The 13,805-nt window shown below is 35.3% G+C and overlaps 1 protein-coding gene across 2 annotated transcripts; it reads left to right on the top strand.

Moving 5' to 3' along the window:
- Positions 1–437: 437 nt before the first annotated feature.
- Positions 438–13,592, top strand: LOC142636402 (katanin p80 WD40 repeat-containing subunit B1 homolog KTN80.1-like). Of its 2 annotated transcripts, XM_075810616.1 has the most exons (17): positions 438–743; positions 959–1,095; positions 1,178–1,289; positions 1,398–1,627; positions 1,709–1,811; positions 2,155–2,225; positions 2,457–2,531; positions 2,615–2,758; positions 2,858–3,044; positions 4,331–4,855; positions 6,752–6,885; positions 7,543–7,668; positions 10,569–10,643; positions 10,774–10,886; positions 11,591–11,707; positions 11,822–11,890; positions 13,159–13,592. In XM_075810616.1, the coding sequence occupies exons 1-17, from the start codon at positions 719–721 to the stop codon at positions 13,214–13,216; spliced, it is 2,301 nt and encodes a 766-aa protein (XP_075666731.1). In that variant the 5' UTR covers positions 438–718; the 3' UTR covers positions 13,217–13,592. The 2 variants fall into 2 exon arrangements, with proteins under 2 accessions (XP_075666731.1, XP_075666732.1); XM_075810617.1 differs by lacking the exons at positions 438–743; positions 959–1,095 and having other exon boundaries at positions 1,178–1,282.
- Positions 13,593–13,805: the final 213 nt, after the last annotated feature.

The following is a 13,805-nucleotide window of genomic DNA, read 5'->3' as shown; positions in this document are numbered from 1 at the left end:
AAATACTGCTAAAATAGAAAATGATATACTGCTTATTAATAATAAATTATAATGTACTCTCTATCTATTTACTTTCCATTAATATATTTATATATATATATATAATATTGTATATTCCGTTACATTCTATTTTATTATAAACTCCCAAAAATAAATGGTTTATAAGAAAAGTAATAATAATTTTTTAATTTTTTAAAAATATTTGGTGTGAAAAATGGAAACTAAAAAGGAATACTATATTTACATTATATAAAATAAAAAAATCAAAACATATCTGTTGTCTTCCTTAAAATCTAATGTGTAAACCAGCAGAACTGAAAAAAAAAATGAAAGAATCACAAAAGAGAAAAAAAGAAAGGGCATTTACGTAATTAGGAAGAAGGAAAACAAAAGAAAGCTTGGATAAATAAAATGAAAATTGAGCAGAGAGACAGAGAGAGAAAGACTCAGAACAACACACACACTTACCTTGTTTTTTGTATTTTGGATTTGGAGGAGGAGGAGGAGGAGGAGGAGCCTGGGGTGTGGGGTCCGTGACCGAGAGTGATGAGTGACTCCGAGTCCAAATTACTATTTCCTTTTTCCCTCTCTCTCTCTCTCTCTCTCTCTCTCTCTCTGCGGATTTCAATTTCCTCAGCAATAAAACCTTTTCCTTTTCCTGTGAAGCAATCAAAGCAAGTTTCTTGATCTCCGTTTTAGCTCTGGAATTCGGCAAAAAATGGCGAAGCGTGGATATAAGCTACGTATCCTTTTGTTTAGGGTTTTACTTTGCTTTTCTACTGAACTGTGGTTTCAGCTACTTCTTCTTCTTCTTCTTCTTCTTCTTTTATGCTTTTGCATATTTACTTTGTCTCTCAGCAACTTAAAAGTAAAAGAAGCATTAGAGTTTGTTTAATAAGTAAGTTCAAAAATCAGTTTACTGTTTGTGTGCTTTGACTGAAAAAAAAAAAAAAAACAGAGGAATTTGTGGCTCATTCCACCACTGCCACTGTGAACTGCGTTAATATTGGGAAGAAGGCTTGTCGTCTGTTTGTAACCGGTGGTGATGACCATAAAGTTAATCTTTGGAGCATTGGGAAACCCAATTCTTTACTGGTAATAGGAGGAGGAGGAGGAGGAGGAGGATACTTTCATTATATTTCTTGCTAAATTAATAATCAATTTTGTTTTTATACAGACCTTGTGTGGACATACAGCTCCAGTTGAATGTTTAGCTTTTGATGAAGTTTTGGTGCTGGCCGGAGCTTCTAATGGTGTCATAAAGCTGTGGGATTTGGAGGAAGTAAAGAGTTAAAGTCCATTTCCTTTTTTTTTTTTTTTTTAACGCAATTAATTATGCCGCAGAAGAAGAATATGAATGTAATTATTATTGTTTGATTGCTATTCTTTAAGCGTAGTGGTTCGAACTCTTAGTGGACACAGATCCAACAACTGCAGTGCTGTTGAATTTCATCCATTTGGAGAGTTGTTTGCATCTGGTTCAGTGGATACTAATCTAAAGATATGGGATATTAGAAAGAAAGGATGCATTCACACATACAAAGGACACACTCAAGGCATTACTACTATCAAATTCACTCCTGACGGTCGTTGGGTAGTTTCTGGCGGATTCGATAATGTTGTCAAGGTCAATTAACAATAAAATTATCTTATCATCAATGTTAATGCTGTTTGCTGCTTTCTTCTCATCACACTGTCCATTGAACAGGTTTGGGATCTAACAGCTGGAAAGCTCTTGCACGATTTTAAATTCCATCAAGGTCACATTCGTTCCCTAGATTTCCATCCCCTCGAGTTTCTCCTGGCCACAGGTACAGCATCTGACTTGAATTTTTTTTAGAGTGTAGAGGTTGTTAGTTTTTGTTGGTTATGTTAGATTTGTTTAGTTCCCTTCCCCCCTCTCCTTTCAAAAAATAGAAGAAGCAATTTTCAAACTTTTATTGACCTGTTTTGTTTAACACTATATTTATGTCAAGTTAGCAACGTTTAGTTGTTGATTTTATTTTTTTTAAACATTTTGTCTCAAGTACATATAGATATACCCATTCTTCTGATTCCTTTTGTCTGCCTCCTGAAATCAGTGTGTTCTCGCTAATTTGTTTATTTAGTAATTAGTAAGCTTTTTATAACGTATGGATATGATTCATTTTACAGGTTCAGCAGACAGAACAGTGAAATTCTGGGATTTGGAAACTTTTGAACTAATTGGATCTACTAGACCTGAGGTATCTGACATTATGTGTTCTTTAAAATGAAAGTTGCTTAGTCACTTTAAGTATCTTGGAAATTCAATCTTATGCTGGGTTTACCCTAAAATGCAAAAGACATGTACCAGGCCTCCTTTTCTTCTGTCCTCTATGCCAGCCTTTTTTTATTTTATTTATTTATTTAATTTTATAATACTTGGATATGGATTGCATCCAATTTCTCTAACAAAATTAGTTACCCCTTTACAGTCTACAGGACTACGGGCAATCACCTTTCATCCTGATGGAAGGACCCTATTTTCTGGGTTGGAAGATAGTTTGAAGGTTTGGATTGTCACTGTCATGTAGTTTAATGAAATTGTATGAAGATCGTACCTAAACATCACATCCATGCTTGGAAATTTTAGGTTTACTCATGGGAGCCTGTAATTTGTCATGATGCTGTTGATATGGGATGGTCAACACTTGGTGACCAATGCATTAATGATGGAAAACTTCTGGCTTGCTCATACTATCGCAATTCTGTTGGAGTTTGGGTAGCAGATATATCGGTACTGTTATCTTTCCTTGTAACTTGTTCCCCCTTTTTTCTTATCTCTTTAATTTTCTCTGTACCATTAAGTCAATTTAAGTTATATTCTTTATGGCAGCTTATTGAGCCATATGGGTCTACTTCAAGACCTGAGCAAAATGACCGTACAGAGCAGAAAACTAATCTTAATTTCCAGGGAACCCATTCTTCTGAGAAAGGGGGAACTGGTATCAGGTCAACTTCAGGCTTGTGGTGTATGTCTCCGGAGTATGAGACAAAAGAGATAAAGAACATATACGTGGATTGTAAGTTGTTATTTTTTTTTTTTATAGAAATGTTACACTTTGAAACAATTGATTATTCAACAAAAGTCCTCAGTTTTTAATATCATAAACATGGTCCACATCCAAGAATGTAGAACTTTTGAGGGGTCCCACAACTTATATATATCGAGTATCAAAGCTGCTTAACAAGCATATAGAAAAAGAGGAGGAAAAAAAAAAGATCAGAAAACATATATAAAAGAAAATGTTGTGCTAGTTATGAGTTTGCATTTAAACTCATTCTTACCCCCTCCCCACCCCCCACGTGTTAAAGTATGTCTTTTATAGCATATGTTGGAGATTGGCTTGGTTTGCCCCCAGTCAGAATTTGAATTCCTTATTCATCATCTTTTCAGAAAGTTTATTTTGGTAATTCTCTTACACGCATTCAAGTTTCTAGATACTGGGTGTTTTTTGTTGGTTTTTCTTAATCAATGGAGGAATGGAGGTCTTGGCCTGGTTTAGCCAACCATAGGTTAGAAGAGTGTAGTGTTAAAGCAAGAGTTGTAGTATCCATAGTGCCCACAAAATGCTCAAGTATATTAACTTTTATGTAATTGTATAAATACTTATGTCAAAACTATTAAAAATGATTGTAATTGCAACTAATGAGCTAACTTAGCATAATAGTTTCTAGATGAATGTAGGTTAATGATCAAGGTCAGAATCTGTTTGCTTTTATCATATTGAAAGTTTTGATTACAAGAGGCAAAACCATTACTTCTCTATAATCTTTGAATCTCCCCTTCCCCTCCCTTTGGGGCCAAAACTTAAGGGGAAAAAAAAAACTTCTATATAATCCATTAGTATTTGAAAGGGTATCGACAAATTGCTGTCTTTTGCAGCAGATTATGTACCCTAGACCCAGAGACTAGTATATTCCAGCCCATGTTAAGTGTGGGTACAACTTGCATCGAGAAAACTGCACCTAAAGGCATATTGTAGCTTGTGTTCAATTGTGGTCAAAGTTTAGCTGGCTTTTTTTATTCTGAACTAGTCTGGGCTTGCGTAATTCAGAGCTGTTCTGGTTTCTGATCTATGGAGATAGATAGGATTTGGTTCTACCCAAGTTAATATGATGTCAAGGCCTAGGAGGCTAGGACATTGAGAAGGTATACTGAAGACAGAAATTTGCATAGGAGTTTAATTTGACACAAGTGCTAATCTAAAAAGTGATCTATTATGGATATGTCAATGCTTTTTTGGCATTTATTTCTGCCATTTTAATCCAACTTTCCCTGATGTGCTGTTTTGTCTTCTTTTCAAAGCTACTGGTGGAAAGCTTGTTACTTCACAGAGAGCTGAGTCCTTCAATTCTCCAAAAGTGGCACCCCCATTGGATTCAAAGGATATGAGTTGTCTGCCATCTCAGAAGCAGAGTCCTTCAGTAGGTTTGAATGCAAGATCTTATGAAAAAGCACTTGATAAGTCCTTTGTTGTTCCTAGCATTGTACCTAGGGACGGTGCTGAAGTAGGAGATGGGGCAAATTCTGGAAAGGAATCTATCAGCTTTTCAAGGACAAAACGTGGAATGTTGCTCAGACCAGCCCATGTTCGGAGGCCATCAAATAGTAAAATTGAGGTTGAGAGGCTGCCAGAAGTTGTTGAATCTGGAACTTTGAGCAATGTGACGAGCAATTTAGATTGTGCAATAGATTCAAACTTCCAATCCAAACATGGATCTGAAGACGGATCTAGAGAATCCTGTGAGGATAAACGTTCTAATATCAAGATTGTTACTGAAAAGCTTGACAAAATTTTGTCACCACGAACACCGTCTAATCAGGAAAGCTGTAAGTTCTTGTACTATAATGCCATCTGTTTACAAATGAAATATAAATATATTTTGTCATTGATTTGTCCTGTTCATATTTTATTCCTCTAGCCCATCTACTTTCTATCCACACAATTTTTCCCATTAATGTGTTTGTTAGCTGATGATCTCCATTTACCCATTGAAGCCTTAACTCAAAAATCTTTGGGCACTCAACTGAAGTTTTGTATCATTTTGCTTTGTCAGACTGCATTTAGTTAGCATTAACTGTCTTGCAACACATTAAATGTAATCAGTCACTCTTATGTATGCAAAGAATTTGTCTTCTACGCATATTATGAAACCACATTGTCACAGTTTTTGCAACTATTACTTTCTAATAGATGCCGTCATTTTTACTTATTGTTTTCTTGTATAGCCATTCGGTACAATCAAGGCCGGCTCTATAGTATAGGCAAAATGAGGCGGTCGCTTGAGGCCTCTAAGTAAAAAAAAAAGCCCCCAAATTTTAACCAATAGGGTTATTTCTTTCATTGTAATATCAATTAAGTTCAAATATTAGCCGATAAATAAAATAATATTTTTTATCAAATGAAAAAGAAGAAAAAAAGAAAAAGAAAAAGAAAAAGAAATTTTACGTCCACAACATTTTTCATAATACTTTCACAACAAATCCTAAGGGGGAGTTTGGTTCACTATGATGTGCCCTTGATGTGATGCACGTTACGATGATGTGACATTAATATTTTTGGTTTATTTTATTTTTTCTAATATTACCATAATCTAAAAATACAAAATATATTACATCACCTTAATTTTATCACCTTCCTAAACAATGTAGTGTTGTATTCTTGTATTGAGATTACCTTAATGTAAGATTATAATAATGTAATATTACAGTGTAATGCAACATCACGACGAATTAAACCCCTTAAGTGGCAAGTTGTTACTAATTATTATTGGTGGGCAAAAAAGTAATTTTAGTGCTGGGTTCAAATTAGAACCAGTAACAACTTAACACTTAAGATGTGTTGTCAAAATGTTATGAATAAAGCATTTCTTGAAAAAGGGGGAAAAATTGAGCAATATGCAAAAAATTTCACAACATTTTTCGCTACACTTGAGTTGGCGATCTTTTATTATTTCAAATCTAAGTCCACTACTAATATCATTATTTTACTTACCACTATCAATTGCCGCATCAACAAGTGAAAAGTTTTTCAAATTTTATGTATATACTTTCTCAAAAAACAATTATATGTAGTTCATGTTAATTAATAATTTTGTATCTAAAACAAGAGAACAGAGTTTAAGTAGTATTAATTTTTTTTAAAAATAAAAGGCCTCAATTCAATTTTTGCCTTTGGCCCCCAAATGCATCAACCCGGCCCTGGGTACAATATCTAATTCCACCCAATTTTCTAATATTACATAATGTAAAGCATGCTGCTTTCAGCTGACTTTCAAATTTTTCCTGTATTTCTAAATCATTTGAGTCTTTGATCATATGTTTTGCCAACACCAGAATTAGAACCTCTCTTTTAGTTCAAACCTAGTACTGTACAAGAGGCATATGGACCATTCTGTTAGTGTTGTCCTCCAAAATCATAAATTGTAAATCCTATGGTATCTCTTTTAATGCTTGCCCCTTTAGTACCTTTTCTTTTGCCTCGATATCAAGTTAGCTGATGAACGACAGTTACTATTCCTTAATTAGTAGTGGTTTTGTTGATGATCTATGAAATAGCTTCATTCTCTGTTGATGGAAATAAGTAGTTTTCATGTTATGTTGTAGCAAAGGGATAAGCCCTGTTAAAATGGTCAATGGATGTTTGCCATTGCTTACCAACTGCTTTATTTTATGGAATATACAAGTGGGATGGATCTTGACTCTTTAAAGAATTTCATTTGGCAGTTGCAGTTGTACAAGGAAGGACCCGCTCTCTGGTTGAGAGGTTTGAAAAAAGAGAAAGATTTAATAGTATTGAAGATCAAGCATTTACTATGTCTCGTGTGATACCTGAAGCAGATAGAACTCCCACTTTGCTGGTAAAACATTTCAACTCTTTAAAAGCTTTTCTAGACTATTGTCTATAGCCATTTGTCAACAGTGGCATCTCTGCTGAGTTTGAGAATTCAGATTTTCACAGTTTAGGTCCCTATTAATATATAGGAGGAAATTTTCAACAAGTAGGATTTTTTTTTGAAAAATAATTCAAAATTTCATTAGGTATATATAGAAAAGTCATTGGAAGGACTTTGCTGCTAACATATAATCAAGAATATTTGAATTGAATTATCCCTCAATAATATTTCTTTCTTGGGAAACCTTCCGTTTACTAATCCAAAATGGTTCAGATCATCTGATGATTGCCATTCCTTTTCACCTTTTAGATAATGTGGAGAAATCAATTTGTGAATTGGTTAAAGATATGTAACTGGAAATTGGGGGTAAAAATCTGCTCTTATTTTCCCTAAATTCTCTTTTTATAGGAACACATTATGACTTACTGTGTATTTCCTTGAAAATATTCAGTTGAAGATGCAATTCAAATGAGACTTTGTGGCAATTTTCTGTTAACCAGTGGGAGATTAATTGTTCTTGAAACATTTACATAGAAAGATAAACTTACATGTGTATGCAATGTCACTTTTGGTTAACTAAAGCTGTTTACTTTTTGTTTCATATTGTTTTCTAATTAACAGAAAGGAGAACCTCAAACTTCTGGAAGGGACTCACCATCTTCAAATGATAAGGATGTTACCGAAGATCTCATGCAAACTCATGAACTATTCCTAAGTACCCTTCGCTCCCGCCTAACAAAATTACAGGTAACCTTATTTCTTGAAGTCAACTTGAATAATTAAGTGATGACATGCAACCTATGGCTTTATTAGTAATAATAAAAGGAAAAAGTTTACCTACAAACTGGTTTGAAGAAAAGTTTCTCCAACCCACTGTGGGAATTGATATTTAGTTGCATGACCTATTTAATAAGTCATGTGACATGTTTAAATAATGCATGTTGATGGTTTTATGAGTAGCCATTAATGGGTTGGAGGAAAACTTTGTCCATAATAAAATGTTTTCTACTAGTAGTTACAGTCCCTGACATTGACTAATTCATGCTATAAAGATAACAAGCTTGATGTGCTGAATTGTCCATAGATGTATTGCAATTTAGATTTTTTTTTTTGGATAGGTAATAAGACTTTTATTAAGAAAAAATGGAACATCATGTTCACGATGGTGAACACTTTGAACAAGACAACAAATACAAAAAGATCAAGAGCTAAAGGAAATAGAAACTAAAAAATTGGATACAGTAGTACAGTTCATACACCCCCAAACACGAGCCCAAAGAAACAGAGTACGAAAAAGGAGACATTTTAGATGTTCTAATGTTCTTGCCTTGTCTTCAAAAATGCAGGCATTACGTTCCTGCCAAACTAACCACATTAAACATGCCGGGACCATATTCCAAATGGTAGAAAGATGCTTTCCAAACCAATTTCTCCAAATAAAGAAAAAAGAGCTGACTGACCTTGGCATTACCCACTGGATCCCAAACACTACAAAAATTTCACACCATAAGGTGTGAGAGAACTTACAATGAAGAAGAATGTGGTCCATTAATTCCCATCGCAGCAACATAAGCAACACCTATTAGCCAGAGACTGACCTTTCTTAATAAGATTATCAATGATGAGTATCCCATCATTAGCTATTGTCCATAAGAAGAAAGAAACCTGTTTAGGCACCTTAATTCGCCAAATACACTCCCAAGGTAAGGCATCAATGTTAGGACTAGATAATAGCTTATAAAACGAGCGCACATCAAAAACACTAGACTTAGTCAATCTCCAGACCAGCTGATCACCCCCCTCACCCCTCGGCATAGAGGAATAATAAACTCAAAAAAGGAATAGATAGTGGCTGCCTGCCAATCTTGAGGACTATGACGGAATAGCAAATTCCAGCTCCTACCTCGTTCTAAAGTAGATACAACCAAGTCAGAGACCCAGGCTTCTTTAGACAAAGAGCAAGCAAACATAGTAGGAAAGAGTTCCTTCAAAGGAGTAGGCCCACACCATGGGTCATGCCAAAAACTAACACGGCTACCCTCCCCCACATTATACAGAATCTGGCTAAAGAATTTGGCTGCTATAACTTGACGCCATAATCTATTATTTTCTTTCCCAAACAAAGCCTTGTTAAACAACCCAACCCTTCGGATCCCCACACCACCACATTCAACTGGCAAGCATACGTTATCACAAGCAACTAAAGGATACTTAAAAACATCCTCTGAGGCCCTCCAAAGGAAATTCCTCTGAATCCTTTCTATTCTAGCTGCCACAGCTTGAGGGATAGTAAACAATGATAGAAAGTAGGTGGGAAGACTCGATAGAGTACTTTTTAACAAAGTAAGCCTTCCACCTTTTGACAAATAAAGTCGTTTCCATCCAGATAGCCGTTTCTCCATCTTTTCTATAATAGGATTCCAAATTGGCGAATCTTTATAATGTTCCCCTAGAGGCATGCCTAGATTTCTCATAGGCAGAGTGCCCATCTTGCAGCAAAGGGTACACGTCAAACCATTCAAATTCCCAACATCACAAATGGGAACAATCTCACTCTTGCCTACATTAACTTTCAGGCCTGTAATAGCTTCAAAGAAGATTAGCACCATCCGCACGTATAATAATTGTTCCCTAGAAGCATCACAAAACAAAATAGTATCATCAACAAAAAGAAGGTGGGAGACAAAGAAAGCTACAAAGAAAGCCCCATGTCTATTGGACCCTGCTTGAAAGCCACAAAGAAAGCCACCATTTTTAGTCCTCTTCAAAAGTCTACTCAACACTACCATAACTAGAAGAAATAAAAGCGGAGACAACGGATACCTTTGGCGAATACCACGAGAACTACCAAAAAAACCTGTAGAAGATCCATTGACCAAAACTGAGAATTTAACTGTAGAGATGCACGCTTTAATCCGCCTACTCCACCTTGCCCCAAAGTCCATCATTTCCATAAGGTAAAATAATGCATTCCAGTTCACATGATCATAAGCCTTCTCAACGTCCAGCTTAATTATAACACCAGGAATACCACTCTTCAACTGGCTGTCTAAGCATTCATTGGCAATTAGAACCGAATCAAGAATTTGTCTCCCTCCCACAAAAGAATTTTGAGTCAGATATCAATTTATCCAAAACCCCTCGTAGCCTATGAGCTAACACTTAGCCAAAAGTTTATAAAGGTTGCCCACAAGACTAATAGGACGAAAGTCTTTAATATTTACTGCATTATTCTTCTTGGGGATCAAACATAGAAAAGTGGTATTAAGAGATTTCTCAAAAACACACTGGCTGTGAAAATCTTTGAAAAAAAGCCATTACATCCCCTTCTAAAACACTCCAGCATTTTTGATAGAAAGCCATAGTAAACCCATTTGGCCCAGGGGCCTTATCACGCTCCACCTCCTTATCAAACTCTCTCTCCAACATAGACCTCTCAGTTTCGTCTAGACAAACGAACTCTATATAAAATGCATCTAGCTCTATGTAATGATGGAAAAGACTTCTTGCTGGTACAAAGAGTGGAAAGAGAAAAATGAACCAACCATCACCATGTGTTGTTCAAGTACCTTAATTTATTTTAATTGAAACTTTGTTCTAAAGTTGCTTTTACCCTGGAAGTCACTTGTTATAATGTGCACTTGCAGGTGGTGCGACATTTTTGGGAGCGCAATGATATTAAAGGTGCCATTAGTGCACTGAGGAGGCTTCCAGATCTTTCTGTGGGTATTTATTTGAAAAAGTGCAAGTGTATTTTTTTCTAGTGTATTAAAGGTGCCATTAGTGCACTAGTAATTAATGTTTTTTTTATGCATATTTGGTTGTTCTGATCATCATTTGATCCTGATACAGGTGCAAGCTGATGTGATCAGTGTTCTCATGGAGAAAATGGAGATTCTCACCTTAGATCTGTTTTCTTGCTTGCTTCCTGTTCTTTTGGGCTTGCTGGATAGCAAGGTAGAAAGGTAATTCTTTCATGCATAAGATGGTAAGCAAATTCATAATGCTAGGGACTGGAAGATGTTTGGCCTAGGACTTTTTACCATCTTAGTGCAGTCCTCACCCTATGAGGGCCAGGACCCTGCAACTAGAGCTGGATTATCTGAAGTAATGTGAATTTTCTCACATGGTTCATAATAAATTATATATTGAGCTCCCATGATGAGAAAACCATATTTTTCAGCATGATTTCATTTTACTCATTTGGACTCCAGCCCATAGGTTGTTGACATTTTGGCAATGTAATTTTTAGGGGTAGGTATTAAACCTTGAGAGGGGGGGGGGGGGGGGTGATGCTCAAGGGTCTGTTAGCTTAAAATGTCAGTTTTATTTCACCTCCAGCTTATATGAAGTTTTTTAAAGCTTCACTTAATCTAGGTACAGAAGTACTTTTACACAACTTTTTTTAACAAAAAAAAAAAAAACGGCAATGAAAACTTCTAACACACTCTGAGTGCGCTTGTACTGTTTTAGATGAATCCTTCTTGAACTTCTTTTTCCTGACATTTTAGTATTGTCATCGAATGGTGTTGTTAAATGATGTTTATATTAGGTCCTGTTTAATCTACCATAAATGCTAGATCGCAGGGGTGGGGGAGTATTTAACCCAAATTATATTGGAGTTGACAGAATTTCTGATGGATATTTTATTACGCTGCAAATGTTACAGGCATGCAAGTTTATCATTGGAGATGCTATTGAAGCTTGTTGCAGTCTTTGGACCAGTAATACACTCTACTGTTTCAGCACCTCCAGCAGTTGGTGTTGATCTTCATGCAGAGCAAAGGTTTTATTTTTTCAAAATAATATGGGCATTTTCCTTTTAGATTCTTGTGTGGATAAGAGTTAATGAAACTTATTTGGTGTGATGAACCTACTTTATTTGAAAATTTGAGCACAGGCTAGAATGCTGCAACCAGTGCTTTATCCAGATGCAAAAGATCCAGAAAATTCTTCCAGCTCTTGTAAGGTAAGCATGTCATCTTGAGTTTCACAATTCACAAAGTGCCATTTGATGGAGATGGTAATGGCTGAACTTTGAAGTTTTCATTTTAGGATTTAGAAATTATTGTTGTTGTTACGTTACCAATTCTTCCAAAAGTTCAAACTATTAGGAAATGGTAGATTTAATCACTTAACCATAATTCTAATACTCCCCCTCACTTGTGGACCTTAAATTCCCTCTTAATAAGTCAGGCCCAACATGTGGGATTTTTAAAATTTGAAATGGGAGGTAGAGCAAAGATAGGGATCAAACTCAAGATCTCCTATTTTGATATAAATGGTTTCTCTCCAAAAATGCTTCAAACTCATCTCTATCTTTTTATTGGATGCGAATTTAGAAAATGTAACCATCGGATTGCATGTTTTTATTGTATCCTCCATGCTTGCAAAATTTCAAGAGGATCAAAGATCAATAGTTTTGTCATCAATTAAGTGTGCGTTTGGATTGGGATGGAAAATTAAAATTATTTTACTATTCAGCTTATTTTTGCTACTATTTATAGGTCCCACTGCACTTTTTGGTATTATTTATGAGTCTCATTATTCTATTTCAACTAACTTTTACCTTTATCTACAGTACTTTCAGCAATAACTTTTCAGTTTCAGCAAAATAAGCGGTATCCAAACACACCTTAAATGTTTAAATTTTAAGTTTTTGTGGTCTAAATTTATGCATAAAAAATAAGTTTATTGATTGAACAGTAAATAACATCTGATTTGAATGAAATTTGATATGTGTGTCAAGAACATAATGGTTTAGATTTTCAAAATTCACATCCAATAAAACCTGGTCCGTATTGCAAATTGCTACATTGGAATTGGAAGGCTTAGAGAATTCTCACCAATTGAATCTATCGTGATTGAGGGATGGCTAAAACCCTAGGCCTTGGTTTTTTATTTTAGTGAAGTCAGAAAAATTTAGGAATTTGAACTAAATTGATTTAAGGGATGGCCAAAAATCTTCTTCATTTGACTTCTATTAGTTCCTCTCTCTCTCTCCTGTCCTGAAGGCCAAACCACAAATCCTTTAGCTATGTTATGTGTGTGTAGCATCTTTTTCAGCTTCATTTGGGCATACTGAATCTTTCCTGGTCATTTTGTGAGTCCATTGACAACATTGCTTTTGACATGTGGAATGCACGTCTCCTGGGCGTCTGATTAATTTTCCTTGTTGCAAATTTAGCAATTGACATATAGAAATTAAGCCTTTTTTCGCTCTTGATTTTCCTGCAGGAAGGGTGGTTTGCTGGCAAAATGTGCTCAGGAATTGAATCTAGTTCTTCAAGAGTAATGTTAATTCTTCCATGCAAATGAGTTTTTGCAATTGTGGGGCGGCGGCTCAATTGACACCCCTTGATGGGACTGCATATAAAATACTACACTTCCAAATGAATTACAGTTTCTCACGTCTCACTATTTTTTCCCAATGCTTTCCTACCTTTGTGTCATCATCCTTGGCGTTTGTCAGTAAAGAGCACTAAAGCTTAATGCAACATTTTAAGCCTGGTCTTCTGGTAGTGCATAATCTCCTAATTTTGATTCTTTAATTCTGGAGATTACCGTTTGTATCTTGGGTTTAATTGTATGTAATTGTTATTCATGTGCCAATTCAAAATTCATCTGTAATATTCAGCTATATATATATATATATATATTTGTTCTCCAAACTGCAGCAGTTTATTTATGTATTAAAATTCTTTGTGAATGGGAAATGCAATTCTAATCGAGTTATAAGGAAACTTTTAGGATTGAGGATTGAAGCTGCTACATATTAGGCAGTCTAATCAAAGTAGCATACGCTATCAAAATGCTAGGCCAAAACTCAGTTGGGATTCATTCAACTCATTAATGTTTTTATTTATTTATTTATTTTTATTTTT

This window comes from Castanea sativa, chromosome 5 (assembly GCF_040712315.1).
Source record: "Castanea sativa cultivar Marrone di Chiusa Pesio chromosome 5, ASM4071231v1".
Taxonomy (NCBI): domain Eukaryota; kingdom Viridiplantae; phylum Streptophyta; class Magnoliopsida; order Fagales; family Fagaceae; genus Castanea; species Castanea sativa.
The sequence above is the reverse complement of the archived record's forward strand: the minus strand, read 5'-3'. Positions and strand labels throughout refer to the sequence as shown.

Excerpts from the sequence above, each read along its gene's own strand:
- LOC142636402 (XM_075810616.1), top strand. The coding sequence starts at position 719 with ATGGCGAAGCGTGGATATAAGCTAC. Across the intron at positions 1,096-1,177 it reads GGAAACCCAATTCTTTACTG|ACCTTGTGTGGACATACAGC; the intron begins GTAATAGGAGGA and ends GTTTTTATACAG. Across the intron at positions 11,891-13,158 it reads ATTCTTCCAGCTCTTGTAAG|GAAGGGTGGTTTGCTGGCAA; the intron begins GTAAGCATGTCA and ends ATTTTCCTGCAG.